The 19005-nt window shown below is 42.8% G+C and overlaps 1 protein-coding gene across 2 annotated transcripts in view; it reads right to left on the bottom strand.

Moving 5' to 3' along the window:
* Positions 1–15214: 15214 nt before the first annotated feature.
* rapgefl1 (Rap guanine nucleotide exchange factor (GEF)-like 1) overlaps positions 15215–19005 on the bottom strand; it is a 33865-nt gene continuing 30074 nt past the window's right edge. For both annotated transcript variants that reach the window (XM_064985945.1, XM_064985946.1), the window contains exon 15: positions 15215–17371. In XM_064985945.1, the coding sequence (XP_064842017.1) occupies positions 17247–17371 (125 nt within the window). In that variant the 3' untranslated portion in view covers positions 15215–17246. The remainder of the gene's footprint in view (positions 17372–19005) is intronic.

The raw sequence follows: 19005 nt of genomic DNA, 5'->3' as shown, positions 1-19005 counted from the left end.
TTTAATTGTTGATTTGGCAGTGATGAGGGGAGCTCCTCCTGCACCACCGGTGGGAAGGTGAACACTGAGACTCCGTCACTTTTAGTGTACCGGAGACAAGGGTTACACACACACACACACACACACACAACTTTCTCACATGGAACCTACAGCATATAACATATACATGCTTCTCATTTGACAACATTTCACTTAAGCTCCACAACCATTCACTCACACGCTCGCCCTTGAAAATAGCCCAGGAAATGTTTTCTATGGCAGTCTCACTCCATTTGGAGGTGGAGTTTGGCAGCTTACTTATGCCATTCCCGGCCTGTGTCCGCGTGGGTGAACTTTCCCTGTTTAATCACAAAGGCATACTGACCCATTCATAGTGTTTCCAGGCTCGTGTGTGGATGGGGAACACTATGACACCGTTATGATAGACATTCATCTCCTTACCACACTGGCTCCACGTCAGGGTATGCAGTGTGAGAGCCCACATCACCATCAAACGGGAGAACACCATTCAGAAGAAATCAGTGACTGGTCCTAACGGCGGTGACTCTACAGCCTGGTCCTAACGGCGGTGACTCTACAGCCTGGTCCTAACGGCGGTGACTCTACAGCCTGGTCCTAACGGCGGTGACTCTACAGCCTGGTTCTAAGTGTCTAAAGGTGAGTGACTTTTGGGGACCACTGCACCCCTTGCCGATGGAGGGAACTGCAACTGTTTGAAAGTTCCCTCAGGTATACGGTTTGTGGAACAGAGAACTGGAGAAGATAAGAGGTTCTTTCCAAAAGTGCCAACTATGTCCGAACTGAACTGGAAACAGCTCATATCCTCCATCCTGTCTCCCTGCTGCAAGGCTTGTCATGGGGTTCTCTTATGACTGGTTGGAATGGTGGACTGACAAAAGCAATAGTTCCATATGTTCTCGGTGATGGTTGGCAGTAATCAACACCTGTGACAATCGTTGGTTTGTGGAAAAAGTAATCCTGTTGAGAATGATAGTGCACATGTATGAGATCTTGCAGCAAGGAATCTCTCCCTCCCTTCCTCTGCAGAAAAAGACTAATCAGATGATGCATGTTGTTTTTCTTTTTCAGTGTGTCTTGTCTTGACAAAATGCACAAAGGTGAGCTTGTTAGTTGTCCTAAATGCAAAGCAGAAGGCTATTATGCCTTTAAACACTAGTCTGGGTCACTGACACCATTTCACAACTAACTCAACACTACAACCCCACTAGCTCCCTAGCCGGGGTGCCAGGGCAGCCTACTGGTTAGAGCGTTGGACTAGTAACCGGAAGGTTGCAAGTTCAAACCCCCGAGCTGACAAGGTACAAATCTTTTGTTCTGCCCCTGAACAGGCAGTTAAACTCACTGTTCCTCGGCCGTCATTGAAAATAAGAATTTGTTCTTAACTGACTTGCCTAGTAAAATAAAGCTTAAAAATGCATTGCATGCTACAGGATACTGCACCATTACATTGACACTAAAATACTTCACCTGAACCCAGGCAATGAGTTGGAAGCAGTTCAAGAGTTTATTGTTCAAAATTAATTATTGTGTGGGGTAAGTAAATGGATGCTTTCAAATACAAACCTTATCCTGCTGATTTCACATGTTGATACCCACAGTAGCCACTTGGTGGCAGTATTTTGTTTTTCCCATAAGGAGACATGGGAGTTACATGGTTGTGAGGCTGTACCCCCTTCAACTTGTAATTTAAAAAAAACAGTTGTGTATTATGGATTTGGCCAATGTTGAGCGAGAGGGCAGTGCAGACCTGTGTCTGTGTACCAATTTGAGCTCTTCTGCTGTGGGTTGAATGGACAAACTAGTGATTTAACAGCCAAGTTGTTCATCTCAGGCATAGTTGTCTACATTTTGTCTTTTGAAAGAAAAAAGAAAAATCTACTTGATTTCCAGAATAACATTTATGTAATGTAGTCCCTGCATTTCTTTGCTTAATGCACTTGACCACAAGCCTGAAACAAATGCACATTGTTACCCAAGGGCGTGAACCTTTAAGGCTGGTACTTGTGATTGGTTCCTATTGTTTGTTTTGTCGGGTTAGTCTTATTCCTCAATGTGACAGAACCCCCCCCCCCCCCTTAAACTGTGACTCGCTATTCTCTTTTTATTTCAACCCTTTGCTGGTCTTTTGCCTTGTCATAAGCATTCGCTGTAAGTCAATTCAGGATGTGTTAAAAAAAAAAAAAAAAAAAAACTCAACTAATCATTAAGTGTATACACCTCGTATGGGTAAAACGGTAGTCATAGCAATTCTACATGTTAATATGTATAAAGCTTGTAATATAGTGAATAAAACTGGGATAGATGACGGCAGGCTTTTGTCAGAAACCAGTGACGAACTGTTAGTATTTCCATATGTCTTTCTCTTGCCTTCTGTCGTTATTTAGATATTCCCTCTCTGTGTCAGAGGGCCTGTGTGGCCATTTCAACAGGAGCAGTATGCACTCACATTGAGAGAACCTCCTTATTCGTGTCTTCTTCTCGTCCCTCCATTTCATACTTGGCTTAATCCAGGCCCTGGTTCCTTCTGTACATTTCACCCTTCTGCGTCAGACATGTTATACCAATTAAAATGTCACTGATGGAAACAAGTCAACTTTTCCTGTCTCTGTCCAGTCCCTTGTCATCTGTTATTATTGACAGGATGCTATTATGTGCCACCGGCGTTGGTTAAAAGGATAGTTCACCCACATTACACAATTACATCAGTTTTCTTTTAGGGGGTAGATTGATGGAAGCTACAATGTAATTGTCTGCATCATTTAAATAATGTTTCCTTTTATGTTCCGCAAATTGGTGTAAACTAATAGACAATAACACTTAGCTTTAACACTATATGCACAAGTATGTGGACACCCCGTCTAATTAGTGGCTTCTGCTATTTCAGCCACACCTGTTGCTGACAGGTGTCTAATATCGAGTGCACAGCCATGCAATCTCCACAACAAAACATTAGCAGTAGAATGGCATTACTGAAGAGCTTATATAGGATGCCACCTTTCTGCCCTGCTAGAGCTGCCCCGGTCACCTAAGCCCTGTTATTGAAGAGGAAATGTCTAGGAGCAACAACGGCTCACCTGCGAACTGGTAGGCCACACAAGCTCACAGAGCGGGACTGCCAAGTGCTGAAGCGCATACAAATGGTCTTTACTAGGTTGCAACACTCACTACAGAGTTCCAAACTGCCTCAGGAAGTAACGTCAGTTCTTGTGCTATCTGTCGGGAGCATTGCTGAGGAGCAACACACAAGCCGAAGATCACCATGTGCAATTCCAAGCGTCGGCTGGAGTGGTGTAAAGCTTGCCACCAATGGACTCTGGAGCAGTGGAAACACGTTCTCTGGAGTGATGAAGCACCTTTCATCTGGCTGTCCGATGGACGAATCTGGGTTTGGCAGATGCCAGGAGAACGCTACCTGCCCCAATGCATAGTGCCAACTGAAGTTTGGTGGAGGAGAAATAATGGTCTGGGGCTGTTTTTCGTGGTTCAGGCTAGGCCCCTTAGTTCCAGTGAAGGGAAATCTTAACACTGTGCTTCTAACTTTGTGGCAACCGTTTGGGGAAGGCCCTTACCCTTTTGAGCATGACAATGCCCCCTTGCACAAAGCGAGGTCCATACAGAAATGATTTGTTGAGATCGGTGTGGAAGAACTTGGCAGGCCTGCATAGAGCCCTGACCGCAACCCAATCAAACACCTTTGGGATCAATTGGAACGCAGACTGCGAGCCAGGCCTAATCTTATATTTAGTCCCACCTTAACCCCATCCCCCATCTCTCTTAACACCATCCAGTTTTGATTGCTGTGATGTTTCACAAAAGTTCTGAACCTTTTCTATTCTCATAGTTTCTACAGATTGTAAATTGAAAGAAATATTTTAGCTAAAGGTATTATTATTTGATTGACGACTTTTCAAATCACCCAGCAGTGCTATTTTCAGAGTTCCCTCCATGTAAATGTTTAAATTCTTCAGCCATTTTTGAACTGGTGTCCAAAAACCAAGGTACACATGGACAGTACCAAAACAAATGATTCTGTCTCTGCAGCTAAATCTGCAGAGCTGGCATGGGTTGTATCCCCCATATACAGTGCATTCAGAAAGTATTCAGACCCCTTCATTTTTGCCCCCCCCCACACACACTTTGTTAGGTTAAAGCCTTATAAATAATTTATTTAATCAATATGAAAATAAGGCTGTAACGTAACAATGTGGACAAAGTCAAGGGGTCTGAATACTTTCCCTACGCTCTGTATATAACATTCCATTGGTTGCAAGAACTTTGTATAATTAATAATTGGGTCTTCCTTTCCTGTGGTGGTCCTCATGAGAGCCAGTTTCATCATAGCGCTTGATGGATTTTGCGACTGCACTTGAATAAAATATGAAAGTTCTTGAAATGTTCCGCTTTGACTGATCTTCATGTTTTAAAGTCATGATGGACTGTCATTTCTCTTTGCTTATTTGAGCTGTTCCTGCCATAATATGCACTTTGTCTTTTACCAAATAGGGCTATCTTCTGTATACCACCCTACCTTGTCTCAACACAACTGATTGGCTCAAACACATTAAGAAGGAACTAAATTCCACAAATGTACTTTTAACAAGGCACACCTGTTAATTGAAATGCATTGCAGGTGGCTACCTCGAAGTTGGTTGAGAGAATGCTTTGCACACTTTGGCAAAGGGTGACTACTTTGAAGAATCTCATATTAAATCTATTTTGAATTATCACTTTTTTTTTTAGTTACTACATGATTCCATATGTGTAATTTCATAGTTTTGATGTTTTCACTCTTATTCTACAATGTAGAAAATAGTAAAAGTGAAACACTGGAATGAGTAGGTGTGTCAACTTTTGACTGGTACTGCACATAACTTTAACCCATTGTGTTGTGTCCAGTACTTATATGACTGGAGATAATAAATCTATCGTCCATGTAAAAAAAAAGAACTGTCTGATTTAGGATTAATAATATCTTTTTAATTCTATCCATTTTGCCAGAATGTTTGCATCACCACACTGAAGTGTAAGGGGGCCTCTAATTTTTTTCAATGGACTGCATCTTTATATTTATCACTTGGGTCCTGTTTTAAGTAGTTGTGAAATCAGACCACCTTGTTTAAGTTTCTGATAATCTACCATTTTTATAGGAGTGGTTAAAACATGCTGAAAACGGTCCTCTGGGTACATCAAAGGGTCTGCCATCCATCCCTGGAGTTTTCCCAGGCTTAAAGGCTATAATTGCATCATCATTTGGCCTTCAACATGAGTCTTTCTGTACAGATGTTAATTTGACATTATTAATAGAAAGAAAAATCCATACAATTTAACTTTGGTTAGTGGAGATGGAGGAGACTGAAATGAACACATATGCTTAAAAGTACTTTGCTTCCTGTTTCAAAATATGGTTTGGTGAATCATGGCTGGCTCCATTTTGTAACAAGTTTCAGTCAATTGTTTTTGGTATTTCTTATGGTGAAGATTAAATAATAATTTGGTTCATTTTTTTCCCCCCATATTCCATCCAGTTTGCTGTATTTTTATAATATATTACACTTGACTTTTCTTGAATAAGTTCCTCCATTTCTTTTTGTTTTCCCTCTAACTTATTCTGTGCCTCTGTGGTACAGTTTTTATTGCTATCTATCTGTACTGTTGGTCCTTCTATTTCCTTTGTTAATATGAACTTTTGACCTAAATTGCTTTTGTTTTAAAGATGAGTATTGAATTGCATTTCCTCTAAAGGCACATTTTAGAAGTGTCTAAAACAATAAGGGGATCTGCTGTACCTAATGTTATGTTGGGGAAAAGGTCAGTTTTCAATATTCTCCCATGTGGAAATTCTGTAATAGTAATGTATATGCCAATTTATTTGATGGTCCGACCGCATTCTGTCCCCTATCAATACTTTCTAGACTTTCTGGTGCCAGCGAGAATGACATAAAATAGTAGTCAAGATGACTGGCTTGATTGAACCTCCGCCATGTATATCTCACTAGGTCAGGATATTTAAGGGTCCATATATCCACTAGTTCTAATATATCCATGATATTTGTGATTTCCTTAAGTGCATGAGGGTGATCGTTTGTAGTGTGATTTCCTTTACGGTCCATTGAGGTATTTAAACCGTATTATAATCTCCCACCATGATAACTATTGCTTTTAGGCTTCATCAATTATTGTATATTTTCAAAGAATCATCATTATTTGGACCTTATAGATTAATGAGACATATGTTTATGGTCCAATGAAAAATAAAAATCAATCTGTTATCTTATAGATCTGTTTGGACAATTTGCACATTTGGATAAAAATTGTTAATATCATCACCCCTTTTAAGTTTCTTTGCCCATAGGAGAAGTATATTTCAACATTTTCAGTAAAATAACATCAAATTGATCAGAAATACCGTATAGACATTGTTAATGTTGTAAATTACTATTGTAGTTGGAAATGGCAGATTTTTTTAATGGAATATCTACATTGGCGTACAGCGGCCCATTATCAGCAACCATCATTCCTGTGTTCCAATGGCACGTTGTGTTAGCTAGTCCAAGTTTATCATTTTAAAATGCTAATTGATCATTAGAAAAATGTTTTGCAATTATGTTAGCACAGCTGAAAACTGTTCTGATTTAAAGAAGCAATAAAACTGGCCTTTAGGCTAGTTGAGTATCTGGAGCATCAGCGTTTGTGGATTCGATTACAGGCTCAAAATGGCCAGAAACAAAGCACTTTCTTCTGAAACTCATCAGTCTATTCTTGTTCTGAGAAATGAAGGCTATTCCATGTGAGAAACTGCCAAGAAACTGAAGATCTCGTACAACGCTGTGTACTACTCCCTTCACAGAACAGCGCAAACTGGACCTAACCAGAATAGAAAGAGGAGTGGGAGGCCCCAGTGCACAAATGAGCAAGAGGACAAGTACATTAGTGTCTTGTTTGAGAAACAGATGCCTCACAAGTCCATAACTGACAACTTCATTAAATAGTACCCGCAAAATACCTGTTTCAACATCAACAGCGAAGAGGCAAATCCAGGATGCTGGCCTTCTTGCCTGAGAAATTTCATTCCAAATCAATACATTAAAAAAATAAGTGTTACCTTTTATTTAACTAGACAAGTCATTTAAAAACAAGTTCTTATTTACAATGACAGCCTACACCAGCCAAACTCCAACGACGCTGGGCCAATTGTGCGCCGCCCTATGGGACTCCCAATCACAGCCGGTTGTGATGCAGTCTTGATTTGTGAACCAGGTTGTCTTTAGTGACGCCTCTGGCGCTGAGATGCACTGCGCCACTTCGGAGCCCTAACCCTTCAGAGTTCAAGTAACATACACATCTCCACATCAACTGTTCAGAGCATGAATCAGGCCTTCATGGTTGAATTGCTGCAAAGAAACCACCACTAAAGGACACCAATAATAAGGAGAGACTTGCTTGGGCCAAGAAACATGAGTGGAAATCTTCCCTTTTTGGATATTTATTTTTTTAACTACGCAAGTCCGTTAAGAACAAATTCTTATTTTCAATGACAACCCACTGTTCCTAGGCTAACTGCCTGTTCAGGGGCAGAATGACAGATTTGTACCTTATCAGCTCAGTGATTTGAACGTGCAACCTTTTCAGTTACTCGTCCAATGCTCTAACCACTAGGCTACCCTGCCGCCCCCTGCTGATCTCCACATGTGTGGTTCCCACCGTGAAGCATGGAGGAGGTGGTGTGATGGTGCTTTGCTGGTGACACTGTCTGTGATTTATTTAGAAGTCAAGGCACACTTAACCAGGGTACCACAGCATTCTGCAGTTATACGCCATCCCATCTGGTTTACGCGTACTGGGACTATCATTTGTTTTTCAACAGGACAATGACCCAATACACCTCCAGGCTGTGTAAAGGATATTTGACCAAGAAGAAGAGTGATGGTGTGCTGCGTCAGCTGACCTGGCCTCCACCATCACCCAACTTCAACCCAATTGAGATGGTTTGGGATGAGTTGGACCGCCAAGTGATGGAAAAGCAGCCAACAAGTGCACAGCATATGTGGGAACAACTTCAAGAATGTTGGAAAAGCATTTCAGGTGAAGCTGGTTGAATTTTTACACTTTTTTGGATACTACATAATTCCATGTTTTAATTCATAGTTTTGTCTTCACTGTTATTTATTTGACAATGTAGAAAATTGTTTTTTTTTAAACAAAGAAACTGTTCCACGTGTGCAGAAAACATGGATGTCGATTAGAGCAGCACACCACACTTCTCTGGTTCAGAGTGGTTGGGTTAACTGCAGAAGACATATTTCAGTTGAATGCATTGTCGTACAACTGACTAGGTATTCCCCTTTCCCACAAACAACCACAAGCTCAGATGTTCAACAGTTTGTTCCGTCCCCGAGTGCAATTCAAGAAAGGACTTGATGTGTGAATGCATAAACAGTTGTAGCTGTTTGAGAGGCATGCAAATTTGAGCAAGAATGGGTTAACCAATGTCAAGTTCTAGATGATGGCGCTCCGATAACAAGGTTGATGAGATCAGGGCAAGGGTTTCTTTCTAGAGAGACATCAATGATTGTAACATACTCTGTTTCACGGAAACATGGCTCTCCCGGGATATACTGTCGGTGTCGGTCCAGGCATCTGGATTCTCAGTCCATTGCGCCGACAGGAGTAAACATCTCTCCGGGAAGAATGGCGGGGGTGTATGTTTCATGATTAACGACTCTTGGTGTAATTGTAATAACATTCTGTACAGGAACTCAAGTAATTTTGATCACCCAAACTAGAATACCTCACAATCAAATGCAGACCATATTATCTCCCAAGAGAATTCTCTTCGGTTATCGTCACAGCCACGTACACACACACACACACAAGCAGAAATCAAGAAGGCCATCAAGGAACTCCACTGGACTTTATGCAAACTGGAAACCATATATCCTGAGCCTGCATTTATTGTAGTTGGGATTTTAACAAAGCAAATTTGAGGAAAAGGCTTCCTAAATTCTATCAGCATATCGACTGTAGTACTCACTCTGGAGTGAGTACTACGAGACGTATGTGGCAGGGTCTACAGATAATTACGGACTACCAAAAGGAAAACCAGCTACGTCGTGGACACCGACACCTTGCTCCCAGACAAGCTAATCACGTTCTTTGCTCGCTTTGAGGATAACACAGTGTCACCGAAGCGGCCAGCTACCAAGGACTGCGGGCTCTTCTTCTCCGTGGCCGACGTGATTAAGACATTTAAACGTGTTAACCCTCACAAGGCTGCCAGCCCAGGGGCCGCGTCCTCAGAGCATGCGCAGACAACCTGGTTGGTGTCTTTTATAGACATATTCAATCTCTCCCTATTCAAAGTCTGCTGTCCCCACATGCTTCAAGACGGCCACCAATGTTCCTGTTCCCAAGAATTTCAAAGGTAACTGAACGAAATGACTATCGCCCCGTAGCACTCACTTCTGTCATCATGAAGTGCATTGAGAGACTAGTCAAGGATCATATCACCTCCACCTTTCCTGTCACCCTAGACCAGGCCTGGGCAAAGGCCGGTGTTGTGCCCGAAAATCTCCCATGTCTTATTCGACTAATAGTTGTTCTGAAATGTTTATTGCTTGCCTACATTTTACTCCCTCCTCTATGTTTAATATAACACGCATACATAAATTAATAATTTTGGTTGCCTATCCTGACGTGAAGTTTGTTCTATAGAAAGTGTTTGATTCTGTGTGCCACAAAGTATTGTTTATTGCTTGCCTACATTTGACTACCTACTCTGTTTAATATAACACACATACATTAATTTCGGGTGCCCCCCCTTCTATCTTGGGACTGCAAGACCTGGCACACATCAGAATCATTTTGGTAGCTCATGTTGACCTGTAGTGTGTGCCACGGGAAGTTTTTGACACTCGCCACAAAATTAAGAAAATTAGAAGGGGGAGGATTTCGGCAAGGCTATTTTCTTCTAATTTCCTTAATTTTGTGGATAGAGTCATACTTCATGTGGCTCATACTACTGCAATAAACATTTCAGAACAACTAGGAGTCGAATAAGACATGGGGGAGATGACGAATTTTGGAGAATAGTTTTATTTATAGACTAATACACCTGAAACAAATAGCCAAACCGAAAACTGCAGACATTACTAGTGCCTCCCCCGCGATCAACCTGGAATCGAAATCAAATTAAACACAGCCTAACATGATCAGAAATCTCAACTCGCAAGCAAGTCGCTGCAATGAAGAATTGAGTGCGTGCGCGTTCACGCGAAGGGGGGGATTCTGACAGTGGGGAGATTTTCGGCACAACACCGGTCCGTACGCGGCCTGATTCAATACCGCCCGCGTAATCATGCTCGGAAGAATTTGCAAGGGTAAAGTTTTGAAAAACGTATTTGTTATTCAAATTAAAAGCCCAATGAATACTCGCCTTTGTGTAATGATTTAAATCCCACGGCTTGTGGGACATTTATTTTGAAGGCACGTATAAATAACATTTTTACAAGGACAGACAGCGACTGACAGGCTGACACACGTAACAGTTGCAAATGGTAGATAGCTAGAAATTGCGCAAAAAAAATTTTTTTTCAAAGAAGAGGAAAGTAGACGATGAATGTAGGGTGTGTTTTGGCCTTTTTGTACATTAGATGCAGATGTATAGCCTTGTCAAAGCATTCAAGGGAAAATTACTCCTCCTGACCCACCAAGTAGAAGCCAACAATCTCACCCACCTTCTGACACTACTAGTCTGTTCCCTATCAGATGAACACGCTGCTGCGTGCTTTCTTCGTTTTTCAGGATTTCAAAATGTTGGGAAATCACATGCTGTTGGCTTCCTTTCCTTTCACCTTCAATGTGGATAACTTTCCCACTGCCCTGCAACTTGAGCTTATTGATCTTCAGTCTGACGCAGTGATTGGAGAATTATTCAAAACAACGTCACTGACACGGTTCTACGCATCTCTCGATGAACAAAACTTTCCAAAGATTAGGAGTCATGCTCAGAAGATGTGTGTACTGTTTGGGTCAACCTATGTATGTGAACAGCCATTTTTGTCAGTGATGAAATAACAAGTCAAGGCACAGATCATCTCTTACTGACTCTACCTCTCAGCAATCCTGCGCATAGCGACGTCAGAAACTATACCTGACTTCACTGCTGTAGTCAATGCCCATCAGAGACTTAAACTGATTGAGTAGTTTAAATGTAATATTGAGCTCTTTTTGTTTTTGTGCATACCCGTTAACAAGAGTTCTGTCCATGGTGCTGAATGCACAGTGTACTTTTCCTCCGTGTAGTTCATTGCATGTTTTAATAATGAAAATACCTACCAAATGGATGTGGTTTATTTCGGGGCATGTTAAAAAAGTGAAGTCGCATATCTGGATGTGATTTACAGTAGATATATATGTCAACACAGTCATACACATGTATAATCCTGTAATATGATTCTGGCGTGTGATGGAAAAAATACACTGCTCAAAAAAATAAAGGGAACACTTAAACAACACAATGTAACTCCAAGTCAATCACATTTCTGTGAAATCAAACTGTCCACCTAGGAAGCAACACTGATTGACAATAAATGTCACATGCTGTTGTGCACATGGAATAGACAACAGGTGGAAATTATAGGCAATTGGCAAGACACCCCCAATAAAGGAGTGGTTCTGCAGGTGATAACCACAGACCACTTCTCAGTTCCTATGCTTCCTGGCTGATGTTTTGGTCACTTTTGAATGCTGGCGGTGCTTTCACTCTAGTGGTAGCATGAGACAGAGTCTACAACCCACACAAGTAGCTCAGGTAGTGCATCTCATCCAGGATGGTACATCAATGTGAGCTGTGGCAAGAAGGTTTGCTATGTCTGTCAGCGTAGTGTCCAGAGCATGGAGGCGCTACCAGGAGACAGGCCAGTACATCAGGAGATGTGGAGGAGGCCAACAACCCAGCAGCGGGACCTCTGCCTTTGTGCAAGGAGGAGCACTGCCAGAGCCCTGCAAAATGACCTCCAGCAGGCCACAAATGTGCATGTGTCTGCTTAAACGGTCAGAAACAGACTCCATGAGGGCGGTATGAGGGCCCGACGTCCACAGGTGGGGGTTGTGCTTACAGCCCAACATTGTGCAGGATGTTTGGCATTTGCCAGAGAACACCAAGATTGGCAAATTCGCCACTGGCGCCCTATGCTCTTCACAGATGAAAGCAGGTTCACATTGAGCACATGTGACAGTCTGGAGACGCCGTGGAGAACGTTCTGCTGCCTGCAACATCCTCCAGCATAACCAGTTTGGCGGTGGGTCATCACGGTGTGGGGTGGCATTTCTTTGGGGAGCCGCACAGCCCTCCATGTGCTCGCCAGAGGTAGCCTGACTGCCATTAGGTACCGAGATGAGATCCTCAGACCCCTTGTGAGACCATATGCTGGTGCGGTTGGCCCTGGGTTCCTCCTAATGCAAGACAATGCTAGACCTCATGTGGCTGGAGTGTGTCAGCAGTTCCTGCAAGAGGAAGACATTGATGCTATGGACTGGCCCGCCCGTTCCCCAGACCTGAATCCAATTGAGCACATCTGGGACATCATGTCTCGCTCCATCCACCAATGCCACGTTGCACCACAGACTGTCCAGGAGTTGGCGGATGCTTTCGTCCAGGTCTGGCAGGAGATCCCTCAGGAGACCATCCGCCACCTCATCAGGAGCAGGCCCAGGCGTTGTAGGGAGGTCATACAGGCACGTGTAGGCCACACACACTACTGAGCCTAATTTTGACTTGTTTTAAGGACATTACCTCAAAGTTGGATCAGCCTGTAGTGTGGTTTTCCACTTTAATTTTGAGTGTGACTCCAAATCCAGACCTCCATGGGTTGATAAATTTGATTTGCATTGATCATTTTTGTGTGATTTTGTTGTCAGAGCATTCATTCAACTATGTAAAGAAAAAAGTATTTAATAAGAATATTTCGTTCAGATCTAGGATGTGTTATTTTAGTGTTCCCTTTATTTTTTTGAGCAGTGTATATTTGAATGTGGCCCTCCATGGAAAATAATTGCCCAGGCCTGTCCAAAACCCACTCCAATTTGCTTACCTCCAAAATAGATCCACAGACGATGCAATCTCCATCACACTGCATGCTGCCCTATCCCATCTGGACAAGATGAATACCTATTTAAGAATGCTGTTCGTTGACTATAGCCCAGCGTTCAACACTATACTACCCAACACTATAGTACCCAGGTGGGGCCACATAAGGGTGTGTGCTCTGCCACCTCCTGTACTCCCTGTTCACCCATGACTGCGTGACGATGTACGCCTCCAACTCGATCATCAAGTTTGCAGAAGACAACAATAGTAGGCTTGATTACCAACAATGACGAGACAGCCTACAGGGAGGAGGTGAGGGCTCTGGGAGTGTGGTGTCAGGAAAATAACCTCTCACTCAATGTCAACAAAACAAAGGAGATGATCGTGGACTTCAGGAAACAGCACCCCTCGATCCACATCAAAGGGACACCAGTGGAGAAGCTGAGAAGTTAAGTTCCTCGGCGTACACATCACCAACAAACTGAAATGGACACCTACACAGACATTGTTGTGGAGAAGGTGCAACAGAGCCTCTTCAACCTCAGGAGGCTGAAGAAATGTGGCGTGTCACCTAAAATCCTCACAAACCTTTATATAGATGCACAATTGAGCATCCAGTTGGGCGGTATCACTGCCTGGTACGGCAAATACACCGCCCACAATTGTAGGGCTCTCCAGAGGGTCTTCACAACGCATCACTGGGGGCAAACTACCTGCCCTCCAATACACCTACAGCACCCGATGTCACAGGAAGGCCAGATAGATCATCAAGGACAAACCACTTGAGCCACTGCCTGTTCACCCCGCTATCATTGCGAGGTCAGTACAGGTGCCGGGACCGAGACTGAAAAACAGCTTTTATCTCAAGGCCATCAGACTGTTAAATAGCCATCACTAGCACAGAGAGACTGGAGCCTACATACACATACTTGAATACATTAGCCATTTTAATAAATGGAAGACCCTGTCACCTTAATGTCACTTTAATAATGTTTACATATCTTGCATTACTCATCTCATATGTATATACTGCATTCTATACTATCTACAGTATCTCAGTCTATGCTGGCTCTGACATTGCCCGTCCATATATTTATATATTCTTAATTCCATTCCTTTACTTAGATGTGTGTATTAGGTATGTTGTGAAATTGTTAAATATTACTTGTTAGATATTGCTGCACTGTCAGAACTAGAAACACAAGCATTTCGCTACACCCGCAATAACATCTGCTAAACACGTGTATGTGACAAATTCAAATCAAATTCCCCTGAAACACCTACGCGGGGTCCCATTTCCACAAGCATCTCTATGCAGTCAGACCACAATTTTCCCCCTCTCTGATTGTCCAAGTGTGACCCCTCCCCATGAGTTACTGCAGCTAGTGTTGCCAGCACTGCCACTACTACCTGGGTGGGGGCACCCCACCGGAATTCCCACCGGCTAGGTACAAGGTCGTTAAGGTTCTCATTAGCAGCTGTGAGAAATGTATTTTATGTTACGCTCACCCATCCGGGGGCTTTGGCTTTGTAAGGCCAGGAAGGCTCCTGAATCTTGAGTGGGCGGTGCTTCTTTAGTGGGTCTCTGACTGCATATTTCTGCCTTGGCTTCTTGCCGTAGGCCTATAAAACACATAAGGACTTCTCAGTGTATGGGTCACTCAGGTGGGTGTCTAGGGTATATGGACCATTCCATCATGATAGGACAAAATGTATATCCCATATCGGCACAAAATGAAAAGCCCTCTGTCATATTGGTTTGCTTACACTGTAAGCAGTTTATGGACAAGGTGTGACCATGCTTTGTTTTGTTTTTTACTCAGCCACTGTATCAAATGCTAACTTTTTAGTATATGTGGCACAAATCCAATGCAAATTAATGCTACCTATATTAGCATTTTCGGGTCTTCATGTCCAAATCCATCCATGATTAACTCAAGTTAAGTAACTTAAATGAGTTGGAGGAACTGATACATTTGAATTGGTTAAAATTAGCTTTTCTAAACCCCTGCTCTGTGTGCCAATGCCTATATGTTTTAAGTGAAAAATTGAGAAAGAGGCAGTAGCCAAGGTTAAATGACAGAATAAACCAACAGCACACAGGTGTCATCAGAAGAGGCTTTATTTAGGTGCGTGGTAACTGAGGCCAGAGTGAAGGGCCTCCCCATGGTTAAAAAGAACAGATCGACTCCCAAACCCTCAGCCCCAACCTCCTAAACAGGTGATAGGTGTAAGTAATAATGTAGTGGAAATTCCATCTAGCCTAACACAGGGCAAAGTGGAGGTATTACTACATTGCCACCTATCCAATTACTCCAGATCTACACATTGCCTAAGGGTTAAGGGTGGGTTTGATACAACTGCTCTGATATAACCTTGGGCCACATCTAATGACACATCTGAGTTTCAGGAGAGATGACTGTAAACACTGACTTCTGTACAAAAACAAAACCCCACGCGAGTCAAATTCCCACCCCACCCCACCCCGTCTCGCTTAAGAAAACAAAAAACAGAAGAAATATGCTGTACAATTCATCAATTCACCTCAACTACAGTAGCAGACTCCATTTCTGTCTCCATTTACACCCGTTCTCAGATTTACAAAAACAAATAAAATAATCTCCTTGCATCTTACATAAAATAGAGTCTCCATATTATTTAGCTATTTACACATAGAATATTTACATTACAGCTTTATCGTACAGGCATTGCCAGGCAGCCCTCCGAAGGTCGTGACCCAGGGATCCTGAGAGAGTTGCAGGCAAACAAGTGTTGTCAGCGTCATTGGGTCCAGTTTAACTCCATTTTCAACGAGAAAATTCATCAATCAGCATATTAGAAACTATGGTGCAGTACAAGTGGCCATGATGATGGTACCATGCCTATAGAATAAAACGGGTCTTGGTTCTTTTGTTGAGAGTTGTGAGACAATGGCTTTGTTAAATTGCGATAAAAATGATACTGAACTATACTGAACATTTTGTACAATCACAAACAATTCTCATGCTGTATTTATCCTCATTGAAATGTACCCTGAGGTCAGGCAAAAGTGCTTGGTTGATACAAATATGTTGGCTGCCATCATCTGTACTGTACATAAAGAAGGGTTTGTGATGGTGAACCTGAGGCCTCAGTCTGAACCTCCCCAAAGGGTGGGATTATCAAGAGCTGTCAATCAACAACTGACTCAGCTAATGAGAGAGATCTTTGATGTGGGGAGCCAATAAGCCCGCAGCACATAAATGGGGTTCAGAGACTTTTCATTCCACCATCACCCAGAATACCACATCTTCTTGTGACATGGTGGAAGCTTTTGTTCAGAGGTATAAACTCGGTTTATTTTAGCCCAGGAGTATATTTTCTATTATCCAATTGTCACTGACTCGTTGAGGGCTGCCACTGAGCGGTCGGTGGTAAGTGCCCATGTTGGCTGGAGGGGAGGGGTCAAGAGTTAGGTTAGAGGTCACAGGGTTAGATTGTCTTACGTCCGAGTAGTTCACAGAGAAAAGGTGGGACAATAGCAGGAATACAGTCTGTCTGGGGGGTCAAATGTCATAGAGACTTCGGTTCAACTGGTCTAATAAAACAAAGCCGGCCTTTCCCCATTTGGGCTAACCATCCTGGTTTGGGTAAGTTCAGAAAGGTTCAGTTGGGGAAGGGGGTTTGGTGGCAGTGCAAACTGGACAGGCTTCACTTGGACGTGAAAGCAAAAGCATGACTTGGTGTTGGGGAAACAAAAACTAATCAAACAAAAGTCTACTATTCATTCATCCTCATCTTCTGCACAAAATGGCTGTCCAATCTGCTACTCAAGTCAGTCCTGAAACCTCCTGCCCTCATACATCATCATGCTCACAAAGTCACACGCACAAGGCTTCAAAGAAAAGAGTTCCAGTCATTTTTCTCAGCCGTTTCCAGCAGTCTGAGTATTGTACACAAAATCATTGGTGGCTTATGACAAGCAGACCGGGAAGAGTGTGGGAGGAAGCCAGGAAAACACAGAGCATAGCAAAGTTACAAAAATGGCTAGCTGATTCATCCAATCAGAGTTGAGGCCATTGAGGAGGGCAGAGTTGCAGTGGAGAAGGGGGGGGGGGGGTGATCTCCCTCTTTCTCGCCCCTCTCCTCGCACTTTCTCTCACATGTCTTTGGGCTCCATCTTGCAGGACATTTCAAAGAGCAGGTTCTGATTGTCAATGACCTGCAGCTGGCGAATGTAGGCCTTGGTCTGGAGGTGAGAGGGGGAAGGCTCTGCATCCAAAGCTACGAGAGAGAGGTCAGTTCATTAGTTAAACATACCCCCAACAAAACAATTTAAGCAGTAATCATATTTCACCACCTAGATCAGGGTCCCTCAACTGGCGTCCCGCAGGTTGTTTTATTTGCCCCCCCCCCCCAAGTTCTTAGCACAAAAATATATTTTTTTGTATAATTATTATTAGACATTAAAGTCTAAAAACACCAGGAAATAAGCTCCAAGTTATTAAACATTTTTCAAACCTGTTCCCAAGAATTCCCACTCATAGAGAGGCACGTGATTGTATTCAATATAGGCAAGGTTTGAAATTATTATGTGTAGTAGAACATATGTTTGGGATACTTTCGGTCAATTTGCGGTCTACATATTTCTTGTAATTATATTTCTGCCCCCCGACCATCCGCAAAAATATATATATTTATATTTAAATCTAGTTGATGATCCCTGCGCTATATGGTAGTGTAACCCCCAGAGAATCTGCTGTGGCGTGCAATGTCCTGATCTTACCACCGGGCGGCGACAGATACCCCACTACTTCCACTTGACCTAACTAGAGGATCGCAGCAGCATCTGCTCACGACGAGCCCACACAATGCAGCAGGCAAATAAACTGGTTTGATTCAGTTCTAACCAACAGCAAAACACTTTGTCAGGCAGGCTGTCAATAGCCTCAACTTGTCCTTTCCCATTCTGGGTGCAGCAAATCATTCTTGGATGCATCGTTATCCTCCTCTGTGCCACCATCACAAAAGCAGCAGCGATCTATAGGATGAGATGGCCATTTTACTACTGAGCCCAAAGGGCCATTTTGAAGCTGTTCCCTTTGGGGGGGGGGTCAATGGGTTTGTGAATGTGGTGTATGCCTGAATGTACACTATACCTGTCGGAGAACACAGGGTTAAATGTGTGCTCTAGCTCGCTAAGCAGAAGTAACCTATACTTAAATGGAATGAGATGACCATTGTCAAAGTCACTCAGGTGGAGAAAAAAAAAGAGATGGGGAGAAAGATAGAGGGATTGAAATGAGGGAGAGAGACCCCTGCGGTCATCCAACGAGGCACTTTGTGATACATTCCATGCAAGTCCATTAGGATACAGTGGTAATCTCAGACAATGTACCGCTGTAACTAAGCCCTCTAGGATTTATGCATCTAAGCCCAGATTCATTATAGCACTGTGTACCATATAATACACATCTAAAAAGGGTTTCAGCACTTCCTGCAACTGGTCTGAGGATCCCGAAGGAAGACGATGGAATATCCCAGAGTGAAAAGAAACCCTATTTTCTCACTTTCAGGTAGAAGCTATTCAACCTCAGGTTCTACACACCACAGTTTACGTCAAGTCTTGTTTGTGTTCTTTATTCAGCACAAAAGGAGCTTAAGCCTTGGAATTAACTTGTCATCTAATAGACAGAACAAGATCTGTAACTAGATCTAAAAGTAAAATACAACAACGTAAAAACATTAACCCTGCCCTGGCTGAGGCAACATTATGCACTGATTAAGGTCACGGTATATGCCGTGAAGAAGCGAGGCTTGGCTCTGGTCTCACGTCGCAAGTTTTAACGTCACGTACACAAGTACAGTGAAATGCCTTTCTTGTAAAGCTCCAAACCCAACAACGCTTTACTCCATAT

Source organism: Oncorhynchus masou, chromosome 14 (genome assembly GCF_036934945.1).
Source record: "Oncorhynchus masou masou isolate Uvic2021 chromosome 14, UVic_Omas_1.1, whole genome shotgun sequence".
NCBI lineage: Eukaryota > Metazoa > Chordata > Actinopteri > Salmoniformes > Salmonidae > Oncorhynchus > Oncorhynchus masou.
Note: the sequence above shows the minus strand (reverse complement) of the source record. Positions and strands in the feature narration are given on the sequence as shown.